At 40.4% G+C, this 25,981-nt stretch overlaps 1 protein-coding gene across 1 annotated transcript; it reads right to left on the bottom strand.

Moving 5' to 3' along the window:
• Positions 1-14,404: 14,404 nt before the first annotated feature.
• Positions 14,405-17,434, bottom strand: TMEM61 (transmembrane protein 61). The gene is made up of 2 exons (XM_060233326.1): positions 17,087-17,434; positions 14,405-14,806 (listed from the first exon to the last, which is right to left on the bottom strand). Exons 1-2 carry the CDS (start codon positions 17,428-17,430, stop codon positions 14,515-14,517), a joined length of 636 nt encoding a protein of 211 aa, XP_060089309.1. The 5' UTR covers positions 17,431-17,434; the 3' UTR covers positions 14,405-14,514.
• Positions 17,435-25,981: the final 8,547 nt, after the last annotated feature.

Raw genomic sequence — 25,981 nt, 5'->3', positions numbered from 1 at the left:
GAGCCCTTCCACTTTGCCCCCCACCCAAGCACCAAGAATACAGAGCATCACTGCCCCAGACAGTTCCAATAATATACAATAATAATACACAGAGCTCCATTTACATGAAATTGTTCCCATGTGAAAATCTTCAAATTTACCATGTTGTCAAAGAAAATGTTTGTTCTGAAGGGCTTCCTTGTACATGATAGCTGGAGGTTTTCATATGTGCTCAATCAGAAAAATACATTCCCATGTAAAAATGAAACAGTAAAGTCACGGCTATAGGACTTTATTACCTCAGAATAGACATATGATTAACTCCCCCATAAATAACCAACAAAAGAAACCTTGAAAAAATAAGTTATTCATACTTATTGCTTAGGTTTTTACAAAAGGTAAGTATCTAACCACTATATTTTTATCCCACTCTTGGTTTTCACTCAGCGTCAGTTCTCTTCTGGGCAACAGGAATTCCTAACACTTTGTGGTAGTTTCAACAACTATTTAATTTGCACCTGTACATTTTGTGCGCATTATACAGCATTACACACAAAACATCAAGCTTTTGTTCTTATCTATGGAGAACACTCTCTTCTGTTGACTCAGACATCAACATCCAGCATCCAAAAGATTGGTGGTTGGTGTGACCTGGTGTAAGTCCATGACAACCACTTGAGCAGAATTTTTTTAAAAGAACCACCTAGCTTAATTCTCTCTCCAACAACAGTCTCTTGCTTTTCAGTTATATATTTTGCTTATATTGAAGCTCTTGTTTCCCCACAGTGTTACTGCTTTTGAAATGGTATATGACATGACAGTTTTACAGGATGTCCATCTCCAGCTGCTATTGTGTGTGGGAACCGGGAAATTCTGTCCTTCTTGCAATATATATGGGCAACTACTTATAATAGCAACATATTATTGTCCTGATTGAAGTGCAACTATTCAATACACGGCATACAATTGGGGGGAAGGAGATACCAAACAGCATGAAATTATATGTTTTCCTTAGAAGTTGGGTGCATTGTACATTACTATTTTTTCCAAGCTAGTAATTCCAAATCCTAATTACATCATGTATGGTGTACCTTGCTCCTTTTCTGTTTGCAGCATGCTATAATCCAAATGCAACAGGACAATCTGCCTGTCAAGAATGTCCAAGGGGTCTATCGGATTCTGCCTTGGTTTAAGAAGCTGCATACAAGGCCTGCACGTTTCTTTCAGATCTCTGATTCTAAGCAAACTAAATATAAACATTTGGTTTCCCAGAACCAGTTAATGTCAAGCAGGGCTTTTTTTTGTAGCAGGAACTCCTTTGCATATTAGGCCACACCACCCTGATGTAGCCAATCCTCCAAGAGCTTCCAAGGCTCTTAGTACAGGGCCTACTGTAAGCTCCAGGAGGACTGGCTACATCAGGGGTGTGTGGCCTAATATGCAAAGGAGTTCCTGCTACAAAAAAAAGCCCTAATGTCAAGGCATCAACTCAGCAGAACTTCAGAGCGACCAGTTCTTTACGCAGAAACAGTACAGCAATCCCCACTGATCATAAATCCCCCGTACAAAGTCTAGACTAATAAAATAAAGTATTCCTAATGATTGCTCAACAGATAACTTAGAAATTCACTTTGGGGCAAACACAAAATGGCAGCCCTAGTCAGATAATTTTCCTGTAGCTCCCCAAAGTTCTTAACTTTCAGTATTTTCTGTTCTCAAAAACTCATTAGCAACATCTGGATATGAAGATTACTGCTTCCCTTAGTTCTTGCTACCCTCATCTTCTTTCCTGCCAATTCCCCACAAAAGCTATGCAAGATATTGTGATTCACTAGGTAATACTGACCTCACGTTTAGGAACTCTTACCAGGGCCGGCATGTCGGAGTAGGCCATGTAGGCAGCTATCTAGGGCACTGCCTGGCCTATGGGGTGCCTCTAAGCACCCCTCCCCACACGCCAGCAGGCCCACTCGGCTTCCCTGCGCTGCGGGGAGGCAGAGCAGTCCATTGTTTGTACACCAGGCTCCCCGAGAGGAGCCCGACATGCAAACAGGGCCAAATCCAGCCCCGCTTCACCACCCCACGGAGCAGGGTTGGATGTTTGCTCACCAGGTTCTCCGAGAGGAGCCTGGCATGCAAACGGGGCTAGATATGACCCCGCTTCACCTCTTCACACCACAGAGAGGCAAAGTGGGGCGTTTTAACACTGGGCTCCCCAGAGGAGCCCGGCGTGCAAACGGGACCAGATCCCGGCATGCAAACAAGGCCAAATCCAGCCCTGCTTCACCTCTCCACACCGCGGGGAGGTGGAGCAGGGTCGGGCATTTGCTCACCGGGTTCCCTGAGAGGAGCCCAGCATGCAAACAGGGCCAGATCCGGCCCCGCTTCGCCTCCCTGCACAGTGGGGAGGTAGAGCAGGGTCAGGCTTGCAGGGTCGGCTTGCTGGGTTCTCCGAGAGGAGGCTGGCATGCAAACGAGGCCAGATCCAGCCCCGCTTCGTCTCCCCACGGCGCGGGGAGGTGGAGCAGGGTTGGGAGTTTGAACGCTGCGCTCCCCAAAGGAGCCTGGTGTGCAAACAGGGCCAGATCCGGCCCCACTTTGCCTCCCTGTGCCACACGGTGTGGGGAGTTGGAGTAGGGTTGGGCGTTTTCTTGCTACATGTGAGCAAAAAAATTAAAAATGAGGAAGCTGGGAGGGTGGGGGGTGCGGCGCAGGGGTCTGCCTCTAGCGGCAGAACCCTTAGCACCAGCCCTGCCTCTACTTCAAGTTACTGGGCAGACACAAATTCACCAGGTTATGGCCTCTAACTTGACTGCAGTGAACCTGGGCTAACTGGAGTCTCACACTTGAATCGAGGAAACACAAGAGGGTCTGGGGCCCAGAGCCCAACCTGAAGAACACAATAATTAAAGGATGGCTATCAGTAGGGTTGCCAGCTCCAGGTTGGGAAACATCTGGAGATTGGGGGGGTGGAGTTTCAGTAGGGTGTAATTTGGGGAGGAGAGGGACATCCACAGGGTGCGTTGCCATGAAGTTCACCCTCCAAAGCAGCTATTTTCTCCAGGGGAGCTGATCTCTAAAATCTGTAAATCAGTTGTAATTGCGCTTCACCCAGGCATTAAAATTGGGAGGAAAGGGGAGGCGCCACGGTGCGGGCAGAGGGGCGCAGCGGGCAGCAAGACTGCCTGGGCACCATGCGTCTTAGGGCCAGCCCTGCTTGTGAATAATTTTGCCCTATAATGTTCTCATGACAATAAATGAGAATCACATCCAGGGTTGGTGCCAGAGTTCTTGGTGCCCTAGGCCCCGCCCCTGCCCTGGGCAAATCCAGGAAAGTGAAGGCAGGGCATGACACCCACTGCCCCACTCTTGGCTTCCCAGGTCTGCGCAGACCTGGAAAGCCAAAAGCAGGGCAGGGCAGTGGCCTGTGAGCTCCTTGGAGCCCACCAAGCACACACACCGCTGCGTCACCCCACTGCTCTCAGCTTCAAAGCCAAGAGCAGTGGGGCAGGGTGTGCTCTTCTCCGAGCCCACCTTCCCTTCCAAGGCAAGACATGCTCTCCTCCAAGCCCACCTTCCTTTCCAAGACAAGGCTGGCTCAGAGGAGAGTACACGCTAATGCACTGCCCCGCTCTTGGCTTCCCAGGTCTGGGCAGACCCAGGAAGCTGAGAGCAGGGTGGGGCGGCAGGCTATGCACACACACTGCTGCATTGCTCCATCGCTCTTGGCTTCAAAGTTGAGAGTGGTGGAGCGGGGAATGTTCTCCTCTGAACTTGCCTTCCTTTACAAGGGGAGGCAGACTTGGAGGAGAGCACACGCCAATGTACTGCCCCACAACTCTCGGCTTCCCAGGGACCTGGGAAGCTGAGAGCAGCGGGGAGAAGGTGCCCAATGGTGCCACTGTACACCAGGTGGCGCCATAGGCAGCCACCTACCTGGCCAACTCCCATGCACCAGCCCTGATCACATCAGCTATGTATTAAAAATGAATTTAAACAAAGTGTTTCTATTGTCTGCACACGGCATACACAGTCGGTCTCAGAAGGCAGCTGATTCTATATGGTCACAACTCAGATGGCCCTGACCTAACGTTCTAACAAATTTCATCTCTTAGCTGGAGGAAACTTTGTGCTGGAGATAATATAGAACTTCCTTATTGGATAATAACTTCAGGACAAAGGCCAGAGGAACTTGCATGGGAAAGGGCCTGGAAAGCAGTTCAGAGTAATAGCACTGTTCAGAGAAATAGAAAAAGACCAGCTTCACACAAAACTTGAACTTTCAGTAGTGGATTAAAAATATAATTAGCTATTATAATCTATAGATTCAGTCGCATTTCTCTAGCAGCTTAGTGATATACTTTGCATTGGAAAATAGACTGAAAACAAGGTCAATGTTATACCTGACATAACTATGAAACACCATGCTGGGAATTATTAGGAACGAAATTGAAAACAAATCAGCCAGTATCATAATGCCCCTGTATAAATCGATGGTGCGGTCTCATTTGGAATACTGTGTACAATTCTGGTCACTGCACCGCAAAAAGGACATTATAGCATTGGAAAAAGTGCAGAAAGGGGCAACTAGAATGATTAAAGGTTTGGAACACTTTCCCTATGAAGAAAGGTTAAAACGCTTGGGGCTCTTTAGCTTGGAGAAACGTCGACTGCGGGGTGACATGATAGAGGTTTACAATATTATGCATGGGATGGAGAGGGTAGAGAGAGAAGTACTTTTGACTTCCGGGGGAGGAAAATGTCGAGCTGAGCTGCTTCTCATCAAAGGAGCAGGCTGGAACTTCTGTTCGGGGTAGTGGAAGGCAAATTAATGCCTTCTGCCTACTTTTCTCAGTCAGAGATTAGTCCAAGATATGCACAGGAAACTTTGAGGAGATTTACCTTGGCTAAAAGGGAGTCCCGGGGGGGATCCTTTGAGGGGTCTCCGGGAAGAGTTTCATTTTCATCATCTGCAGAAGTTTTCAGAGTCATTTATTTGACATAAGCTCGACAGAATCCTAACCTTCTTGGACATTGCTAAACATCTACAGTTACACAAGACTGGTGGGAACTTGGATAATTGGAAGAGAAGGTACAGATTACTATCTTTCACTCCAGGACTATTTACAGTTTAATGGAGTAAATTTAAAAGGTGGGAAATGAAAATCTAGAAGGAAGAAGAAGGGAGGAAGAGATGAAATTTGGACTCTGTAAATATAAAGGACAGTGCTAAAAAGTGGAAAGGAATTTATTGTTTGGTCTACTTGAGGTTTTGAAAAAAGAGCACTATCGTCACAGACCTGCAGCATATTCAAGCAATAGAGGAAGTATGTCAAGTATCGTGAGATCTCCTTACCAGTGTGAATGAGACTTCGTGGCAAGTAAAGCAGGAAGTAGCAGATGGAAAACCTACTCTAGAAATATAATACCATTGAGAAATAGCAGCGGCCATTGCTTGGAGGTCAAAATTAAAATAACGTTTTTAAAGTGTTCGGTACATTAAAAATTGTTGGAATTAATTGAGAAGAGGACAAGAAGATAAGTACTATTGGATATATTATTTGTGTGGACTTTAGAAGTTTTTAAAAGGGAAAAAAATTGTAAGGAGCAGCAAAAAGTCAGTACCGCCATTTTGAAACATTTAAAAACTTTAAAAATAAATATCTTTACTTTGGGAGCTTGGAGGATGGTGAAATTAGACTTGTTATAAAAGGCAAGTCCTACTCTCTTGAATCTGATAGTTGAATTTGAAATTGGTGAGGTCCAAATTTTTGCTGTTTTTTAAATGTCAGAACACAAGTAACCCCGTACAAGAGCTACTTCATTAGAAAAAATGCAGGACCAATTAGAAGCAACGGAGGCCAGAATGATGAAAGTTATGAGAGAAATGATAACTGAATAAAAAAAAGAAATTATTGAAGAGATTAAAAAATATATGGAAGATCTCAGAAAGGAAACAGAGGAAACATCTGAGAAAGTGCAGGAGGTAGAAGGCAGAATGAAAGTATATGATTTTACCTTGTTGAAAATGCAAGAAAAAGTGACAATCCATGACTGCAAATTGACAGAGACTCAGATACGTCTGAGAGGAGTACATGAAAAGGAAGATGGTGATCTAAAAGAATATATAATAAAAATAATTCCGGAATTTTTGGAGGAAGATCCTGAAGAGACTAAAAATATGTATGATTATATGTATAGAGTGAACTCACTTTATGCCAAGAAAAATAACTTACCAAGAGATGTTGTTATAAGATTTATGACAAAGGAAATGGTGGGAAGGATCATGAGTAAAAACTTTGAAAAGACATTGATAGTGGGAGGCAGCAGAGTAAGAATCATGAAGGAGCTGCCAAGGCAAGTGATAAATAATAGAAGAACATATAAAAAATTGACAGAAAAATTAAGAGATAATGGAATAAGATTTAGAAGGATAATACCTTAAGGTCTGAGCTTCGAACTTCAGGGGAAAAGAATCACAATTACAAATGCACAGGAAATGCATAGATTTTATGAAGAAAATAAAGAATTTGCATCATGATGGATTACAAATTACTGTCTTGGAATGTAAATGGACTAAATGGACTGTAAGACGACCCTCTTCCGGCTAGCCTATACCTAGCCTATATTTAGCTAGGATAACAACTTGATGTAACTGGCCAGCCATCTGTTTACAGGAAACTGAATTACTCTGTTTTTAAGGTTTTAACTGTTTAAATATTTAATTGTTTTATACTTGAAATTGTTTAAATTTTATGTTTGATTAACTGTTGGAAGCCTCCCTGAGCCATTCGTGGGAAGGGCGGGATATAAATCCCGAATAAATAAATAAATAAATAAATAAATAAATTCACCACAAAAAAGAAGGGCAACATTTCATTGGATTAAGAAACAAAACTGTAATATAATTTGTTTACAAAAAGTGCATATTAAACAAAAGGATTATAAATTTTTATGGAATAAACAATTGGGACTAGAATTTTTTTCATTGGCTGAACAGAAGAAAAGGGGAGTGATTTTTTATATTAAACAAGAATTGGAGCCAAAATTACTGTTTAAAGATAAAGATGGGAGATTTGTAGTAGTAGAAACAATATTAAATGGAAAGAAAACGTTGTTATTGGGACTGTATGCGCCTAATGGTGCAAAGGATGCTTTTTAAAAAGACATTATACAACACCTTGAAGAACTGACCTATGACCAAGTTTTGATAATGGGAGATTTTAATGGAACAGTTAAGGACTCATTAGACAGGTCTGGAGGGAAAAAAATAACAGTAAAGAAGGAAAATTGCCAAAGTCTTTTTTTGAATTGGTTAAACAAGAAAATCTAGAAGATATATGGAGGAAATTTTACCCTGAAGTTCAGGACTATACTTTTTTTTCAGGAAGACATAAAACTTTTTCTAGAATTGACATGTTGTGGGGAACTAAAGATTTAGGTCTTATAACAAAGAAAATAGAGATCTTACCTAAAATTGGGGCTGATCATAACCCAATAATGTGGATTAGAAAATTGTCCAAAAAGTTGAGAAGATGGAGATTGAATGAAGATTTGCTACAGAATAAAGAAACAGTGACATACCTAGAAAATGAAACTAAAGCTTTTTTCCAAATGAATGATAAAGAGGATATAGACTTTCAGACGATCTGGGATGCTTATAAAGCAGTAATGAATGTTGATTACTTTGAATAATGACAAGAGAGTAAAAGAGAAACAGTTGTTGGATATTCAAAATGAAATAAAGAAAAAAAAAGGGGAGCTGAGAAAAAGGCCAGGGAAAAAGAAAATTATAAGGGAAATTACAATATTACAAACTCAAATGAGACATTTGTTAAATAAAGAAGTGGAATGAAGTTTGAAAAGATTGACGCAGAAAACCTTTGAGGGAGCAAATAAACCGGGAAAGTATTTGTCTTAGCAACTGAAAAAGAAGAGAGAAAATAAAATTATTAATAAAATTGTGTTAGATGGAAGAGGAGTGGTTACCCAAGAGGCAATAAAAAGAGAATTTTTTAAGTATTATGCCAAATTATTTAAAGGTGTTAAAATAAAGAAAGAGAAAATGGATGAATATCTACAAAAGATAAAAATAGAGCCCTTAACTGAAAATATGCGAAAAGTTTTGAATGATCCAACTGAAAAAATAGAAATTGAAGCAGCAATCAACTCAATGAAAAATGGAAAAGCACCTGGGCCAGATGGATATACAGCTATATATTTTAAAACTTTTAAAGATGAGTTAATACCAAAATTGCAGAAGTTGATGAACACGATAAGAATAAAAGGGAAAATACCAAACACATGGAAGGAAGCTGTTATTTTGTTGATACCTAAGGAAGATAGAGATGTCACAAATGTAAAAAATTATAGACCAATTTCGCTATTAAATAATGACTACAAAATATATACCAGAATCTTGGCAGAACGGCTTAAACAGTATTTGATAAATTTTATAAAGGAAGATCAAGCGGGGGTTTTTCCCAAAAGGCAAATAAGAGACAATATTAGAACTGTTGTAAATATTGTAGAATATTATGAAAGACATCCAGAAAAAGAAGTCGCATTATTCTTTGCAGATGCAGAGAAAGCATTTGACAATTTAAACTGGGACTTTATGTTTGCAGTAATAGAAAAAATGGAGCTGGGAGAAAGCTTTATAAGAATGATAAAAGCAATATATTCTGAACAAAGTGCAAAGTTATGTATAAATGCAGGTCTTACAGAAGATATGAAGATTAATAAAGGTACCAGACAAGGTTGTCCACTTTCACCATTGTTGTTTATAACGACTCTTGAAATATTCTTGATTCAGATCCAAGAAGAAAAAGATATAGAAGGATTAAGAATAAAAGGATTTACTTACAAATACAGAGCTTTTGCTGATGATATAATGTTTATAAATGAAAACCCCATACAAGTTACTCCTTTGCTGTTAGCTAAAATACAAGAATATGGGGAGCTGGCAGGACTTTGTATTAATAGAGAAAAATAAAAATTCTGTGTAAAAATATGCAAATAAACAAGCAACAAGAACTTCAGAGACTAACGGGTTGTGAAGTCACTTCCAAGCTAAAATATCTGGGAGTGGAGATAACAATGAAGAATATTGATTTGTTTAAAAATAATTATGAGAAGTTATGGCATAAAATGGATGAAGACATGCTAAAATGGAACAAGCTTAATTTGTCATTGTTGGGTAGAATAGCTGCAATTAAAATGAATATTCTACCAAGAATAATGTATTTATTTCAAACTATTCCTATTGTGAAGGATAGTAAACAATTTGATAAATGGAGAAGAAAATTTTCAGAATTTGTGTGGGCTGGGAAGAAACCAAGAATCAAAATGAAAATTTTGACAGATGCAAAAGAGAGAGGTGAATTTCAATTACCGAATTTAAAATTATATCAGGAAGCAGTTTGTTTGGTGTGGATAAAAGAATGGATAACGCTGTTAAACAGAAAGCTCTTAGTGCTGGAAGGTCATGGAAATAAATTTGGCTGGCACGTGTATTTGTATTATGGAAAAAAGAAGATGGACGGTTTTTTCTCTCACCATTATATAAGAAATAATTTGCTAAATATGTGGATGAAATATAAGAAGTATGGAGATGAGAGAAGACCGTTATGGATAGTACCAGCTGAAATAATAAAAATAACAGCCGAGATAGGTGAAGAAAAGTGGTTGTTATATAGTCAATTATTAAAAATACAAAGTGGCAAAATAGAACTGAAAACTGCTGAAGAGTTGAATAATAAATATGATTGGTTTCAAATGCAACAAATAAAGAGCTTGGTGGAGAATGATATTAAAACTGAAGGAATAAGGAAAGAGCAAACAGAAATGGAAAAAGTTCTGCTTGGAGACAATGATAAACTAATTTCAAAAGTATACAAATTACTTTTACAATGGTCTACAGAAGATGAAGTAGTGAAATCTCAAATGATTAAATGGGCAATTAATGTAAATAAAGAAATACAGATGGAAACTTGGGAATATTTGTGGAAGAACTCTGAAACTTTCAACATGTCAAAGTATTAAAGAATACTGTTTTAAGATGATGTATAAATGGTATATGACTCCTAAAAAATTGGCAAAGATGAATAACAAAATGCCAGACAGATGTGGGAAATGTAAAAAACATGAAGGTTCTTTCTACCATATGTGGTGGACTTGTGAAAGAACTAAAATGTTTTGGCAGATGATTCAGCAAGAGATCTCTAAGATCTTGGGATATGAATTCAACAAAGTTGCAGAGACTTTTCTGTTGGGATTACAAATGGAAAAATTTCCAAAAGAAGATAGAACTTTAATCTGGTACTTGCTCTCAGCTGCTAGGACATTGTATGCACAGTTGTGGAAGCAAGAAAAAATACCAGAGAAATGGGATTGGATTGTTAAAGTTATGACATGGAGTGAATTAGACAAGTTAACAAGAACTTTAAGAGACTATGATTTAGAAGTATTTAAGATGGAGTGGAAGAAGTTCAGAAGATACGTAGAAAAAGAATGGAAAATAAAGGGACATTGGACAATTTTTGATAATGATTAACTAAAAGTGGGAGGAGGAAGATAAATTGGGGTTCTTATTAATTAGGGGTACCTTTTATATTGATGGGTTGAATAGAGTACACCGGTGGGGTCAAGTAATGGGGGGAGAGGTAGGTAGAAAGTAATATATGGGATAGAGAAAAAGTAATTATTAATATATTGCCATATGTTACTAATAAAATTGTTTAAACCAGAGAGAGAAGTACTTTTCTCCCTTTCTCACAATACAAGAACTCGTGGGCATTCAATGAAATTGCTGAGCAGTCAGGTTAAAATGGATAAAAGGAAGTACTTCTTCACCCAAAGGGTGATTAACATGTGGAATTCACTGCCACAGGAGATGGTGGCAGCTACAAGCATAGCCAGCTTCAAGAGGAAATTGGATAAAAATATGGAGCAGAGGTCCATCAGTGGATATTAGCCACAGTGTGTGTGTGTGTGTGTGTGTGTGTGTGGGCCACTGTGTGACACAGAGTGTTGGACTGGATGGGTCCTTGGCCTGATCCAACATGGCTTCTCATGTTCTTAATCTCATTACCCAGCAATTTCTAGAATTTCGAGAAATTTTGCCAATACATCACAATGCATATAAAATATGTGTAATTTTCAATTGACAAACATTTTATTAACTATAAACATTTTAGAACTCTCCATTTTCCACATGCCTTTCCCCCAGAGTCTGGTTACTTAAATTTACAATATTCTCCCCTTGCAGACTTGTATAGCTTTGTCAACAAAAGTCCCAGGGAAGAAAAAATTAATAAAAGAAATTACGATATTACAATCCCAAGTTAAACTATTGCTGAATAAAGAATTAGAATGGAATTTAAAAAATTTGAAACAGAAATCGTTTGAAAGTGCGAACAAACCTGGTAAATATTTGGCCTGGCAATTAAAAAAAAAGAAAGAAAATAAGACTATAAATAAAATCATGGCAAATGGGAAAACAATAGTGGATCAAGAAGGAATTAAAAGAGAATTCTTTAAATACTATGCAAATTTATTCAAGGGTGTGAACATAAGTAAAGAAAAAGTGGAAGAGTATCTACGAAATATTCAGGTGGCACCTTTGACGGAATATATGAAAAAGACGTTAAATGATCCAATAGAGAAATTTGAAGTAGAAGCAGCAATAAAAGCAATGCAAGAGGGTAAAGCTCCAGGGCCAGATGGATTTACATCAAAATTTTACAAATCTCTTAAGGATGAATTAATACCCAAACTGTTGAAGTTGTTAAATACGATAAGAGAAGAAGGGAAAATCCCAAAGACCTGGAGGGAAGCTGTAATATCTTTGATTCCTAAGGAAGATAAAGATAGCACAAATGTAAAAAATTATAGACCAATCTCATTGCTGAATAATGACTATAAGATCTATACAAGAATTTTAGCAGCGATTGAAACAATACTTGATCATCTTTATAAACAAAGACCAAGCGGGATTTCTTCCTAAAAGACAAATAAGGGACAATGTAAGAGCTGTTGTTAATGTCGTGGAATACTATGAGAAGCACCCAGAAAAAGAAGTGGCCTTATTTTTTGTTGACGCAGAGAAAGCCTTTGACAACTTAAATTGGGACTTTATGTTTGCGGTAATGGAAAAAATTAATTTAGGGGAACAATTTATAAAAATGACAAGAGCAATATATACAGATCAGCATGCAAAACTGTGTATAAATGCAGACCTTACCAAAGAATTAAAAGTGAGTAAAGGAACAAGGCAAGGATGCCCTCTATCACCATTGTTGTTTATAATGACTCTTGAAATTCTGTTACAACAAATTCAAAAAGATGAAGAAATAGGAGGTCTAAAAATCAGAAGATTCTCTTATAAATACAAAGCTTTTGCAGATGATATAGTGTTCATAATGGAGAATCCGGTTCAAGTGTCACCATTGCTGTTAGCTAAGATAAAAGAGTACGGAGAACTAGCAGGATTATACATAAATAAGGAGAAATCGAAATTCCTCTGTAAAAACATGCGACCAAATAAAATAAAAGAACTACAAAAGGTGATGGGTTGTGAAGTCACAACCAAAGTTAGGTACCTTGGAATAGAGATAACAATGAAGAACATTGATTTATTCAAAAACAATTATGAAAAACTGTGGTGTAAGATGGACAAAGATTTGATGAAATGGAATAAGCTCAACTTGTCTTTACTGGGCAGGATAGCTGCAATCAAAATGAATATTTTGCCAAGGATAATGTATTTGTTTCAAACTATCCCAATTGTAAAAGATGCAAAACAATTTAACAAATGGCAAAGGAAAATTTCTGATTTCATTTGGGCCGGAAAGAAACCAAGGATAAAGATGAAGATCTTAACCGATGCCAAAGAGAGAGGAGGTTTCCAACTTCCCCATCTAAGATTGTATCACGATGCAGTTTGTTTGACATGGATAAAAGATTGGATAATGCTGTTAGACAAAAAACCTTTATGGTTAGAAGCTCACGGAAATAGATTCGGCTGGCACGCGTACATGTACTATGGGAAGAATAAAATGGACGGTTTTTTCTCTCACCATTATGTCAGAAATACTTTACTAAGTACTTGGATAAAATACAAGAAATACGGCGACGAGAGAAAACCGCTATGGATAGTGCCAGCAGAAGTAATAAAAATAACAGCTGAATCTGAAGAAAAAAGAGAAATGTCATATAATCAACTGCTTAAGATTCAAGGAGACAAAATTGAATTAAAAACCTCAGAAGAGTTAAATAACAATTATGATTGGTTTCAAATGCAACAAATTAAAAGTTTGATGGAAAATGATATAAAATCAGAGGGAATTAGACGAGAACAAACAGAACTGGAAAGGGTCCTGCTAGGTGACAATGAAAAATTGATATCAAAAGTATATAAGTTATTATTGAAATGGTCTACAGAAGAAGAAGTAGTAAAGTCTCAAATGGTCAAATGGGCAATCAATGTGAACAGAGAAATACAAATGGAAGCTTGGGAGCACCTTTGGAAGAACTCAATGAAGATATCAACTTGTCAAAGTATCAAAGAGAACTGTTTTAAGATGATGTATAGGTGGTATATGACTCCGAAAAAATTGGCTAAGATAAGTAAGAAAATGTCGGATAGATGTTGGAAATGTAAAAAACATGAAGGTTCTTTCTTCCATATGTGGTGGACATGTGAAAAAGCGAAAGAATTCTGGAAGATGATACAACAAGAAATCTCCAAAATTTTGGGCTATGATTTTAAGAAAATTGCAGAGACGTTTTTACTTGGATTACAATTAGAAAAATTTCCAAAAGAAGATAGGACTCTAATTTGGTACCTGTTATCAGCTGCCAGGACTCTATACGCGCAGCTTTGGAAGCAAGAAAAAATACCAGAGAAATGGGAATGGACCATGAAAGTTTTATCGTGGTGTGAAATGGACAAATTAACCAGAACACTAAGAGACTATGATTTAGAGATATTCAAAAGGGAGTGGAGAAAATTTAAAGGATATATGGAGAAAACTTGGAAAGTAAAGAAACATTGGACAATTTTTTAGTTGTAAGAATATATACATTGAACTTGGAGCAGTTAGAAGTGCCTTTAGTATTGGTTTGAACTTATAACCTCGGGGAAGTCAACATTGGAGGGAGGGGGGATGGAAATGTCATATGGGTCAATGTAAAAAAAAATTAAGAAATAGTTAAGTTTTGTAACCATATGTTACCAATAAATTGTTTAAACACAAACAAAAGTCCCACATAGCTGAAATTTTATTTATCTATGCACTTTGGATTTGAACTCCAGGGCATTTAGATACATAAGCCATACACTGAAGAAAGCAATGCTGGGATTGATCTCTGATTGTTAGGCAGCAACTCCTACAACAGATAAAGCAGTAGTTCACATTTTTCCATGCCTACTTGCCACAATTAATTCATTTAAGGAAAAAAGACTGGTGGCAGTGAAATGCACTTAAGAGCAATCTACACATTCCCAATCAGTGATGAACCAAACCTTCTAGATCATTCATCACATGAGCTGACACTCTCATAGCTCGGTGGTGGAGTATCACAGACAATGCTTGCATCGTCCCATGATCCTGCCTCTAGATGTGGTAGAGCATTCCGGAACAAAGCACTATCAGAAGAGCTACGCCTACGACTGCCACGCCATAGGTCATTCTCATCTGCCACTCGACACAAAGGTGGCCTGTTCTCTTTCATGTGGTTAGACTGTATGTAGTTTGGTACATTTTCAGCAGGCTGGCAATTCAAGGCTTCTTCATAGGTAGGAATAGCGCTGGCTTCCCAGGTGCTGAAACATAACAAAGAGCAAAAAAAACAATTCTTATTTTTATTATTTTTAAAAGGGCATTTGGTTAGTTTTGAATTTTTACAAAGATATGCACAACAAGACTCTCTAGCTGTATTAGAATTTTGAAGACATTATCCCATGCTTGAAAAAAGAAGAAAAACACATAATCATGTCAGAAGTTCAAAATGGAGTTTCTTCGAGCACACATATGAATGGCAGAAACCAGGAAACAACCATTTCTAAATGTAATGTAAAAAGGTAAAGGTAGCCCCCTGTGCAAGCACCGGTCATTTCCAACTCTGGGGTGATGTTGCTTTCACGTTTTCATGGCAGACTTTCTACCAGGTGGTTTGCCATTTCCTTCCCCAGTCATCTACACTTTTCCCTCAGCAAGCTGGGTACTCATTTTATCAACCTCGGTAGGATGGAAGGCTGAGTCAACCTGGAGCTGGCTACCTGAATCCAGCTTCCGCTGGGATCAAACTCAGGTCGTGAGTAGAGCTTAGGACTGCAGTACTGCAGCTTTAACAGTGCAAGCCTACACAAAGTTACACCCTTCTGAGCTTAGGACTGCAGTACTGCAGCTTTAACAGTGCAAGGCTACACAAAGTTACACCCTTCTGAGCATGCTGAATTCAAAGGTCTTTGAAAAGTGTAACTCTGCTTAGTATTACAAGTGCGTTATATTTGAACTATAAAGGCAGGATATACGAAAATGTTTTAAGGGTCATGTGTGAAAATGCTCCAAGGACATGTTCCCACAACTGACTTGGATTGCAGTTTGGTGTATCTATAAAATATGTATTTTTATGTTCTAGAACAATGTTGGGTATCCAGCATGAAAGTTACTGTATATCCATTGGTCATTATGAATTGCACAGACACCATTCATATATTGCTGTTACTTTTCACATTATTCTTTGTTGAGCAAACATGGCTTGTGAAGAGGGAAAATCGTCACATAACCTTTGATCATCTCACTTCCTCTTTTTCAAGATAACTTTTTTTTGGATGGGCCCTTGCATTCCACCTTGACACAGGGCTAGTTATAGAAGATACTATATTTGTCTCTGGATAAGGAACAAATGAAAAGTGATGTTGTATCTTTGCATATGTTCAGGTATAACACATACCAATGCATACTAAAACTCTATTGGTAGGACAAAAAAACCCCAAACCATTGCACATTCCTGAGTACATGACCGGGGTGTACGCTCAGCATTTACTGAACTGAATAAATGCCACCCCCAAAATACCTTATCGGTATTTATTCAGCCAAATCAGATGTTGTTGTTATTTAGATTTATTTAACTCCCCCAATCCAGCCTAGGCCAGGCTCTGGGCGATGCACCACAGGTAAAACCACAGTCTCTTTAAATGTGTTCCCTTCAGTTGGTGAGGTGGGGGGTTGCTGTGGTGTGACTCAGGAAGAGAAGGTATGGAGCCAAATAAATTCAGTAATACCAGTTATTTCCCAAATCCCAACAAAGTACCAATATTGTGATTCAGGAATATTGGTATATACCATTTTTTTTTTGTTATACCAAACTCAAAAAGCCCCCTTTTTTTGTGCACACCTCTATACAAGATACGTATTTTTGAGAGCTTTCATCATGTTTTGATGTCAATCCCAGATAGAGAAAAAGTTTCTAATTCTTCAGTACCAGCATCAAACTCTAGCAGTTAAAAGATTTTATGATGCGACAAGTCACTGAGTAAGTTCTTGATATATGGCTTGATAGACAGATCTTGATACATGAAGGAGGGGAGGACCATGTATGCTGCCCAGAGTTCCTTACAAGAAGGGCAGGAAAAAACTTAATAGCTATAGACAGGACTTTTTTGTAGAAAAAGCCTAGCAGGAACTTATTTGCATATTAGACAGACACCCCCCCCCCTTGACACCAAGTCAGCCAGAACTGCATTCCTGTGTGTTCCTGCTCAAAAAAAAGTCCTGACTACAAACAAATATGGCTCCGTCTTTTGTTGGAGCCTGACTGACAGAATCCCAATTCTGTCATCTACATTTCCTTACAGACAAGTACCTTTCTCTAGAAGGTCTACCCCTTCCCCCTGTGAGCCACACTGAATGACAGCAGTAATTTAAAGCAGGGTTATTGTTACTATTCCAAGGCTAGTGCTCTCTTTTTCTCTTTGTTAATAAACTAACAGTTGAAATATTTGACCAATATTTTATAGCATTTGACAAATATTCTTAAATACCTAAATGCATGACTCTAACCTATCCCTATCAAGTACTGTTGCAAAAATCTTGCTAACCTGCAAGTTTGTTTTTCAAGAGGTTCAACGGTGAAGTAATGAAGGTCTCTGGAAAAATGGTACTGGTAGCGCCGAGAGACAATTCCAGCATTTGCTGACCAGAGGACACCAAAGAGGAGAAGGAGCCCACCAATCCCACAGCAGAAGAAGCTGATAGACCTCAGAACTGCATTAGAGGAAGAACTTGTCACTGATTCAGCTTCTCCATGAGGGATGACATTAGGGTCACTGCTTGATGTGACCCCCATTTCACCATCACTCCACCAAGCGAAACACAGCGTTCCTGTCACTAGCAGGATAGCTCCAGTGATGGTCACTCCATGACGCAAAGAAGCAGTAGCCATTTTGATGTCATCAAAAAAATTTTACAAGGAAATAGTTCCAATTCCCTGGCTCATGCTGTAATGAAAAGGAAAAAAGAGTTCATTATAACTGATCCAATTAATACTGCAGTTTACCCTCTCCTCCCATGAATTTCAATGTTCAATGTGAGAATTTCAAAACATTAATACTGCAGTTTACCCTCTCCTCCCATGAATTTCAAGGTTCAATGTGAGAATTTCAAAACATTCATGTCCTCTTCTTGCTTACTAAGGTTTAATTGTATTTACCTATTTAAAACATTTTTATACAACCTTTGTACCCAGTTTAAGGTTCCCAATGTGGCTATCAGAAACATTAAAACATTGTTAACAGATAAAGTATGCAGAGTTCTAACCCTATATAACAAAAGGGGATTTTTATTCAGATACTCTGGGAAGAACACCTCTCAGGTGTAAGCCGAAATGCCCTCAAAACGAGGTTGGGGAATTAGTTAGGTGGACACCCGGCTTAATAGGAATCTTTTTACCAAATGTATACCAGGCTCAACCATCCAGATAGTAAATGCTCAATAAAATGGACTCTAATTTAATAAAATCAATTGTAATTTATTTGGAATAATAGTTCTTTCACACAAGATAAAAATACAAAACAATCACACATTCACACAGGTCTAGGAAATATAGATAGATCGATAGGGAAACATATATGGGTAGACAGACAGGGCGATATTACCTCTCGCAGACTCCAAGGAAGACTCCGATGGCGACAAGTGAGGGAATGGGGGAGGACCCGAAACTGATCAGGAATCGGGGATGGATCTACACAGCAGGAAATGGGTTGCTGAATAGAAGCACACCTATGGGTAGCTAGTCCACAGGTTATAAAGAGTCACCTGAGTCCCGAGGGGATGGGAGGTGACTGGGAGGGGAGATGGGAGGTTCTGCTGATGGCCACGAAGGCTGGACATCGGCTGAACCAATGGTGAGTCTTTGGTGACACCTGATTGGGTGTTTGCTTTGACCAATGAACTTCACCTTCGTCCTGGGCATCCTGGAAACTTCCAGGTTGCGACAGGGCCTGAGGCGGCTCCGATGGTATAAGTATGGAAATGGCTGGGTGCTTGGGATGAGATGGGATTATCTGGGAAGGTGACAATAGGGAATCAAATATTGACCTAGGTATCCCCGGTGTATACAAAAGACTTGGACGTTACAGGAGAGATCCTTCCTCTTTTCTCATCATCTCCTGGGCAAGAGTTATTGTTCAGGATATTGCTGAGCAATTAGGATCAACAGTTGAACTGTTAATCTATTCATAAAATGGATAGGTTGCTTGCGGGCTAGGAATGACTCAGGGTGCGTACCTGAGATTCCCACTAAGAAGGAATGAAGTCCAGCCTGGCAGGAAGATGGCTACAAGTGGTGTTAGCGAAACACAGTGGTTTCCATTCTTAGCGCTTCAACACCGGTCGCCTGGACAGCTCCGTGGCGGTGCAGCTTCTTCCTCACCATGGCGGGCCCGCTCAGTGACGGGGGAAACGTTCGTGCATGTTGGCAAGCACTCTGTGCCTGTTTAGAATGCCTGCACAATTATGCTGCTTGTACACATGAGTCCCATTTGGTTCCTGGATGGCTTTACTCGCCCTCTCTGGCCAGCCGGGTGCAAGCTCACTTCTCCAGGTGCCCTGGCAACCATGCTTGTGACTATAATATTGGGGAAAGAGGGGTCGTTTCCTTACACAGGGAGAAAAACACCAGACTTCAGGTTCTAAAATATATTGAAAGTTTATTTTAAATCTTAGTTACTGCAGCATCTTTGACAGAAATACATGATTACATGGACATGGACTCATGGGTGTGAGGTTTTACATGACCCATGGTTGAATGGCTTCTTAGTTACATAGTTACAATCTTTCCTATATTCACATCCCTTAGCCTATTACATTCAGCAAAAGCAAAGCCATTATAGAAATAGCAAAGAGCATCCCATTCTCACGTCTCCTTTAGCTTCAGGTCTATGTAGAAGGGTCTTGCTTCTCAAGAGGCTTCTCCTAAACTTACTGTTAACTAGCTAACTAACTAATCCACCATGCCCCCCCTTGGTAAGCCCAATTATACCTTTTCCACTATCCACCTTTTCTCTTACTGTCCAACCAAAATTCAGGAAACCTCCCCTCCTCCTTGATCCATCCAATCAGAACCCAACAAGTCAAACTCGTCATCTTTTGACTAGAAGCCAGAAGCTTCGTTACATAAGAAAACCCCTTGTTTTTGCCAACTAACAAGGGCAAAAGGTAAGACCCATTTGGGATAATTGTATTGTTCCCAGAGATAATTTGGGATAATTGTATTGTTCCCAAATCCAAAAGAACAAAAACCCACGTGGGACAAACTCTTCCCATAAAAGCCTGAAAACCCCATCTCACCCATTCTTAATCAGTACCTTAATACACATATATCACCATAGAGCAAATCCATTCAATAAAAAATATCTTCTCTGTATCTAGCCTGAATTTCTGAACAGGCTTTGGCAATCTCTCTCACTCCCTCCTTCTCCAGTTCATTACAATTGGAATGATTATTATAGAAACCCCTGTACATCTTCCTACCCCTCTCATCTCCTTCCAACAGATTAGATAGGCATCCATATATTCTATAAGACCCAGGCCATTTTGGCAATTCTTCACATTGTAATATATTGATACTCCATATAAGGGCATTGCCAAAAGCTCCCTTCCAACGAGGTCAATAGGTTTGTTGTTCACCAAACTCCAAATGCCCTGGATCAAGATGCTCTTGAGAGAATGTTCTGAAATGTCGCCTTGGAACCCATTAACTCTGTTTACCACATATTTGTATGACCACACGCCATTTTTGTACGACCATAGGCATTCCAAGACAGTCCGGCTAGCCGCTAATTAGTACCAGATTTACCAAAGGTCATTCGGCCATCGGGCCTTCAACTTTATACAGACAGTCATGTACAGCAATCATCATATACAAAAATCCAACAGATTTCCCCCCACCCCCCTTCATACCTGGCGGAACTTCTTCCATCAGGTATGAGGAGGGAGCTTCCTTTATTGCATTTTTTCAAAATCGATAACTGCACATCCTCCGAAACTTGGAATCACATAGTCCCAAATTCCTTCAGAGTTCCTGAAGTTGACTTATTTTCGCACGAACCCAGATGATGATCACGATAGTCGATACAAGAAGAATGGCCTGAATAATAAGAATAACTGTAATAGGATGCGTTATTAAATGAACAAAATCCATTGCCATTGGACTGAGATTTCGAAAGAAAAAGGAAGACCACCATGATTCTCCTCCCAACACTTCTATGTCTTCTGCAATGTGTATAATCTTTTGACTATTATGCTGCACATTAATAGCTATTCTCTCCCCCGTTTCCTTTATTTTCTGTAACTGTCTCTGCAAATCTGGGTGGCTCACTAGTTTTCTCAACATATCTACATCCATTCCCAATGTCACAGGTTTCACACGATCAAATAGCTGTGGTTTGTGCTTCATCAATTACACTGTCCACTGAGGAACACGACATTCAAAATCACAGCCACTAACCTTTTTAACTTGGCAATAATATCTATTTATTTGCGTGGGTGAGTAGAATAATTTGAACTCATCCACATGAATTAGCGGGCACTGTGATCTCACTCACACACAACTCCTTCCAGCATACACAATCAAGCTCTGTTGTTCTGACATAACTTCAAAAGAACACCTTTGCGTACCATTATCTTTCTCGTTGTTTCAGATCACATTCACTTTCATCTAGTTGCACTATCCATTCAGGTGGTCCCCACTCTCCAATTTGATCCGTCTCTACCACCCATTTTTCTAATTGGCATTCCCCTGATACAATGAATTGCATGCCAGAAGGTGTTATTAGCGTGTTGTTCTGGGATCACCACTCCTCAGCCATTTGAGTTCCGTTAAATCCTGTGAGAGTGTAATTTGGAATATAACCTGCAGCCACAGAAGCAAAACTGTTAACCTTCAAAAGAACACAATTGGTTTCATTCTGGAGAATGAGAAATTTTCCAAATCTCTCCCGTACCATAACCCCTTTATAATGGTACTGGATAGAACAATCCCCTGGCATGGAATCATATAATGGGAATATATCCCAGATACAAACGCTGTGAGTGTATCTTGGCATGGGGGTCACCGTTCGTATTTCTATACGTCGATCCCCTTCCTGTATCATCGCCAGAGGCCCATACAAAAGACTCCCTTCCATTCCACAGTCTACCATGTCATGTTCACCTTTCCCTGTTTACCAGGTAACATTCCCTACTGTAGGGTCCCACCATACATATGTTAAATCACACCAAGCCATTCTAGATGGACACATGGCTTGATTTCCCCCTAAAACACACAATCCCATATCTTCCTCATGTGGAACTTTCCCTCTTCTTCCTTCTTCACATCGGGTTCCCCTTCTTCCATTTCAGAACTAGAGTTTGAGACAACCTCCAAGGGTACTCCTGGAGATGCATCCACCAAAGCAACCTGTGGTTCTGCAAGGCCTTCTGGATCTATCGCGTCTGGATCCTCATCCCCTGGAGGGGGTGGCAAAGACCTTCCCAACGAATCCTCCTCTGCCTCTTCGACAGGAAAGGGAGGTCCAGACACCCTTTTCTGAGGAATTAACACCTCGGATTGTGGACGCAAAACCTCTTTTCCCACACAGTGTTGCACTACTGGTCCATCCTGTATTATCCTTGCATAGCAAAGATCTGTATGAGAGCATCTATTCCAAGACCCTTTTCCTCCAGTCCATATACAAATATACCTATCATCCACATGATATGACCTAGAAGTAAGGCTACTGAATAACAGACCTGAATCCTCTAAGGTAGAGTATCCATTCCCCTCATAGGGACACCGTTTCCCTGTCTCACTTGTAAATATTGCTCGATGTCTGGTGGGTATCCATGAAATCTGATACTTTCTACAAGTTTCAGACAATAAACTATCCCCACACACTGCTTCCAAAGTAGGAGGACATCTTTCTGGGGGAACCAATTCTGATCATTCTGTGCTCCCCTCTGTGTGAAATGTTCTCCAGGAATTTCTCCACTACATCTCATTAAATTTGTGTCCCAAGCACAAAATGATTCCCCTATTCATACCCCTCTTAAGTAAGGACCATCCGTTCCCCCACTCAAGAAAACATGAGAGACTTCACTCTTTGGCATCGCTATGTGACATTCCACACCACTATATTGCAGTGTCAATTTACAGACCTCATTGAAGGTGAGGACAAACTTCACCTCCAATGAAAAATGAGGTTTAGGTTGTGTGCAAATAAACCTATCAGCTTTCACTCCTGTTCGGGTCTTTCACACCATATTCATGTCCCATGTACATGACCAACCCTTTGGCAGTTCAGCTACAGACACCCTAACTCTCCAGTGTTCCCCTCCAGAAGCAACTCCTAACCCTTGGAACTCCCCCCCTTCTTCCCCAGGCAAAGTCAGGGGTTCCTCCAACTGAGGGCTAAGAGAATCTTCCAGTGAGGGAACGCTCACATCGGGTGAGTTCTGCTGTTGCTCCAATGGTTCATCCAAAACTCCTATTCCTTCATCATCCATTTCACCTGGAGCACACTCCATTAGCGAGTTTTCCCACCCACAGGCCATTTCCTCATATAATATTTTCCCCCTTAATATCGGATCCTGACCTTCACTCCCCACAAAGTCATATTCCATTTCACCTACTGGAATGGACACTCAACATATCCTTGATTCTTGCTTCATTCTAAGGGAGCAAATCCCCCTATGATAATTAAAAGTCACCTTTACCTTATCCTTCAGCAGTTTCCATGGTTCATGTGGTGTAGTTCCACAATTTACATTACCCACATGTGTTTCCGGTGCAATCCGTCCAATACTTTCCATGTTCCAAACACACTGTCGTGTACTTGGCATCTGGGACCATCTGATTTTGTGCAATCCAATAAAATCATTATTCACCCCAGTATGGCCAGCCAAATCAACCGAGAGACTAACTTCGTCACTCGAGCTGTTTCCTGCATCTCTGGTGGAGGTATTATCCAAAAGAAGAAAAACAGGGGAAACACCACAAGAAAACAAAATATACAGCATCCACATTTCAGACACATTGTCCCTCATCTGGTATTACGTTCAACTACGTCACGGGTTCCTCCTGAAAATAAATTCTAAAAGGCTATTTGGCAACAATTGCAGGTGCATACATATACATTCATATACACATAGCATACTCATATATGAGTTTATTCTTACATGTATTTGATATATCCCTATATCTGTACATCTCCACATAACAGATGCTTTAATTATACATAAGCTTACCTAAGTATCACTGCCAATCCGACATCCGCTATATCCAAAAGCATTTGGCAAGAAGAATGGCTTCTCATTCTGCCACTTCCTGTCGATGGTCCTAGTCATACTGATAATAGTTTTAGGTGTAGGCCTCCATTTTCCACTTCCATCCTGAACCCATCTCCTCAAGTATACCTTCTGAACCTTCTGCACTTTCACTTCCCACATTTCTAGACCCCCTTGGTCATCCGCTTTGTGGGGTGCTGCTTGGGATGAAGCTCCAAAATCAGGAGGCATACCATCCATAGGCACATTACGCTCTCCATCCTGAGGTTCCTCTGGATGATCCTGAGCCTCCCCTTCTGGGATAGAATGAGTAGGAGAATATCTTGAACTCAAATCAAGATCAGCTCTTTCTATAGAAGAGGGTGAGGTAGGAGAATATACTGGACCTAACTCCTCCGGATCCTCGATTCTCCTTGGAGGGAAGTAGGAGAATACACTGAACACAGATCCACAATGTCTGCCAAAAGGGAGTCATCAGAGAGCAAGGAGTGGTTGAACTCGATTCCATTAGCCATCTTTCTCATTCGTCCATCAAACCTCTATTCCTAAAGTTAAATTATATATATATATATATATATATATATATATATATATATATATATATATACACACTATACTATACTATACTATACTAAATACTTCCTTTCATACATATATATATACACACACACACACACACACACACAACCATACCAAATTCATCTTTCATTTCCCTTTCCACATCTTCAACTGAGAAGAGTGGAACCATTTCCTTCTGGTATCTGGGCTATTTCCCTGCACTATTTCCACCAGATATACTGTAGGTGAGGCTTTATCCACTATATAGTGTCTGGTGTAGAAGTGACTCAGGATTGGTGCGTGCTCTAGCCAGCCAATTAATGAAACTTACAACGTATGAGAATGGAGGCGATGTACCATTCTTTTCCTGGTAATCGTAGGTTGCCTCGCCCCACTTGTCTTGCAGTGCAGGTGACAGTTTCTCTTTAATCTCTTGTTGCATTTCAAAGAGATCAAGGCATATGAGTCCCGGCAGATTCTGCTCCTCTTTAGCTGCTTGCAGCTCTGTCAGGAGGTTTACCAGGCTCCACAACTTGTTCAGCTCTCTGAAGGTTATGTTGGGGAACTCTTTCAGTTTTCGCTTGAGAGACATCTCTGTTTCAGTTGGGGCTCCATAGCAGGTGTCCAGCCTCCCAGATCATCTCGAGAGCCTTCTCTGGGTTCCCCACCTTCGGTTTACGGAGTTCGTGCGCTTCTATGCTTGACTTTGGGCCCAACCATGCTATCAGAAGTGAGACTTCTTCTACTGGGGGCACTCTCAGTGTGCCAATGGAGTACTTAAAGGCCGTTTTCCATACTCTGTAGTCCTCTTGCTTGTCAGAAAACGTCTCTACCCCACGTGCAGAGGTCTTGTTTGGGATATGGCCACATGCTGAATCCATAGTCCATAGGGGGGTAATACTGTGGAGGTGGTCCTAAGGTTCTTTGAGGAAGAGCAGAGTAGCCTACCCGTTACTGGATAGCTATAAGCGAGCTGTTCCTGAGTTGGCACTGATGCGTAGCTAAGGACGGGCTGTCCCTGGACCATTGCTGGCGCATGGGCCACATACATTGGTTTTGGGGCAGCAGGTGTGAAGGCGGGTGCCGCTGGCCTCAATCCACGGCTTGCCATCGTGTAGGTTGGAGCTGCCATGGACGTAGGAATAGGAACTGCAGTCACATGCTGTGTGGCCACTGTAACTGCAGGAGCCTGTTGATACGCTGACCCAAAGGCTGGTGCTGATAGCTGGAGCGACATAGAGACTGCGACTGCTGGTGTACTCACCGGCATGCTTGCAGGCGTGTAGTGAATCAGCACTGTAACTGCTTGTGTCGGTTGGTGCACCTGGGCAAGGTGTGAGGGCTGGAGCCCTTGAGCACTGATGTTGGATGTCTGAAGGGTCCCTGACGGCAGGTCGATCACTGCTTCGTTGTCCTCATGAACAGAGGGTTCTTGCTGCTCAACGTAGGCTATCACTCGCTGGGTCAGGTCCTCCTCCTCTAACTCTTCCAGGTTAGAATTTGGATTTGGACCTCACAATTCTTCTTCAAGAGCTTTCAACTCCGCTGCTAGTTTTTCTGCCTTGTCCATTACATTCTCCCCTACTTGAATCTTGGCCAATTCCAGGTGTTTC

The sequence above is a fragment of the Heteronotia binoei genome, chromosome 2 (genome assembly GCF_032191835.1).
Source record: "Heteronotia binoei isolate CCM8104 ecotype False Entrance Well chromosome 2, APGP_CSIRO_Hbin_v1, whole genome shotgun sequence".
Taxonomy (NCBI): Eukaryota; Metazoa; Chordata; class Lepidosauria; order Squamata; family Gekkonidae; genus Heteronotia; species Heteronotia binoei.
This window is presented reverse-complemented; position numbering and strand designations above follow the sequence as displayed.

Bases quoted from the DNA above. Each gene is read 5' to 3' on its own strand.
- TMEM61 (XM_060233326.1), bottom strand. From the start codon at position 17,430: ATGGCTACTGCTTCTTTGCGTCATGGAGTGACCATCACTGGAGCTATC. The intron at 14,807-17,086 runs GTTAGCAAGATT...GTTATGTTTCAG, and splicing joins CTTGAAAAACAAACTTGCAG to CACCTGGGAAGCCAGCGCTA.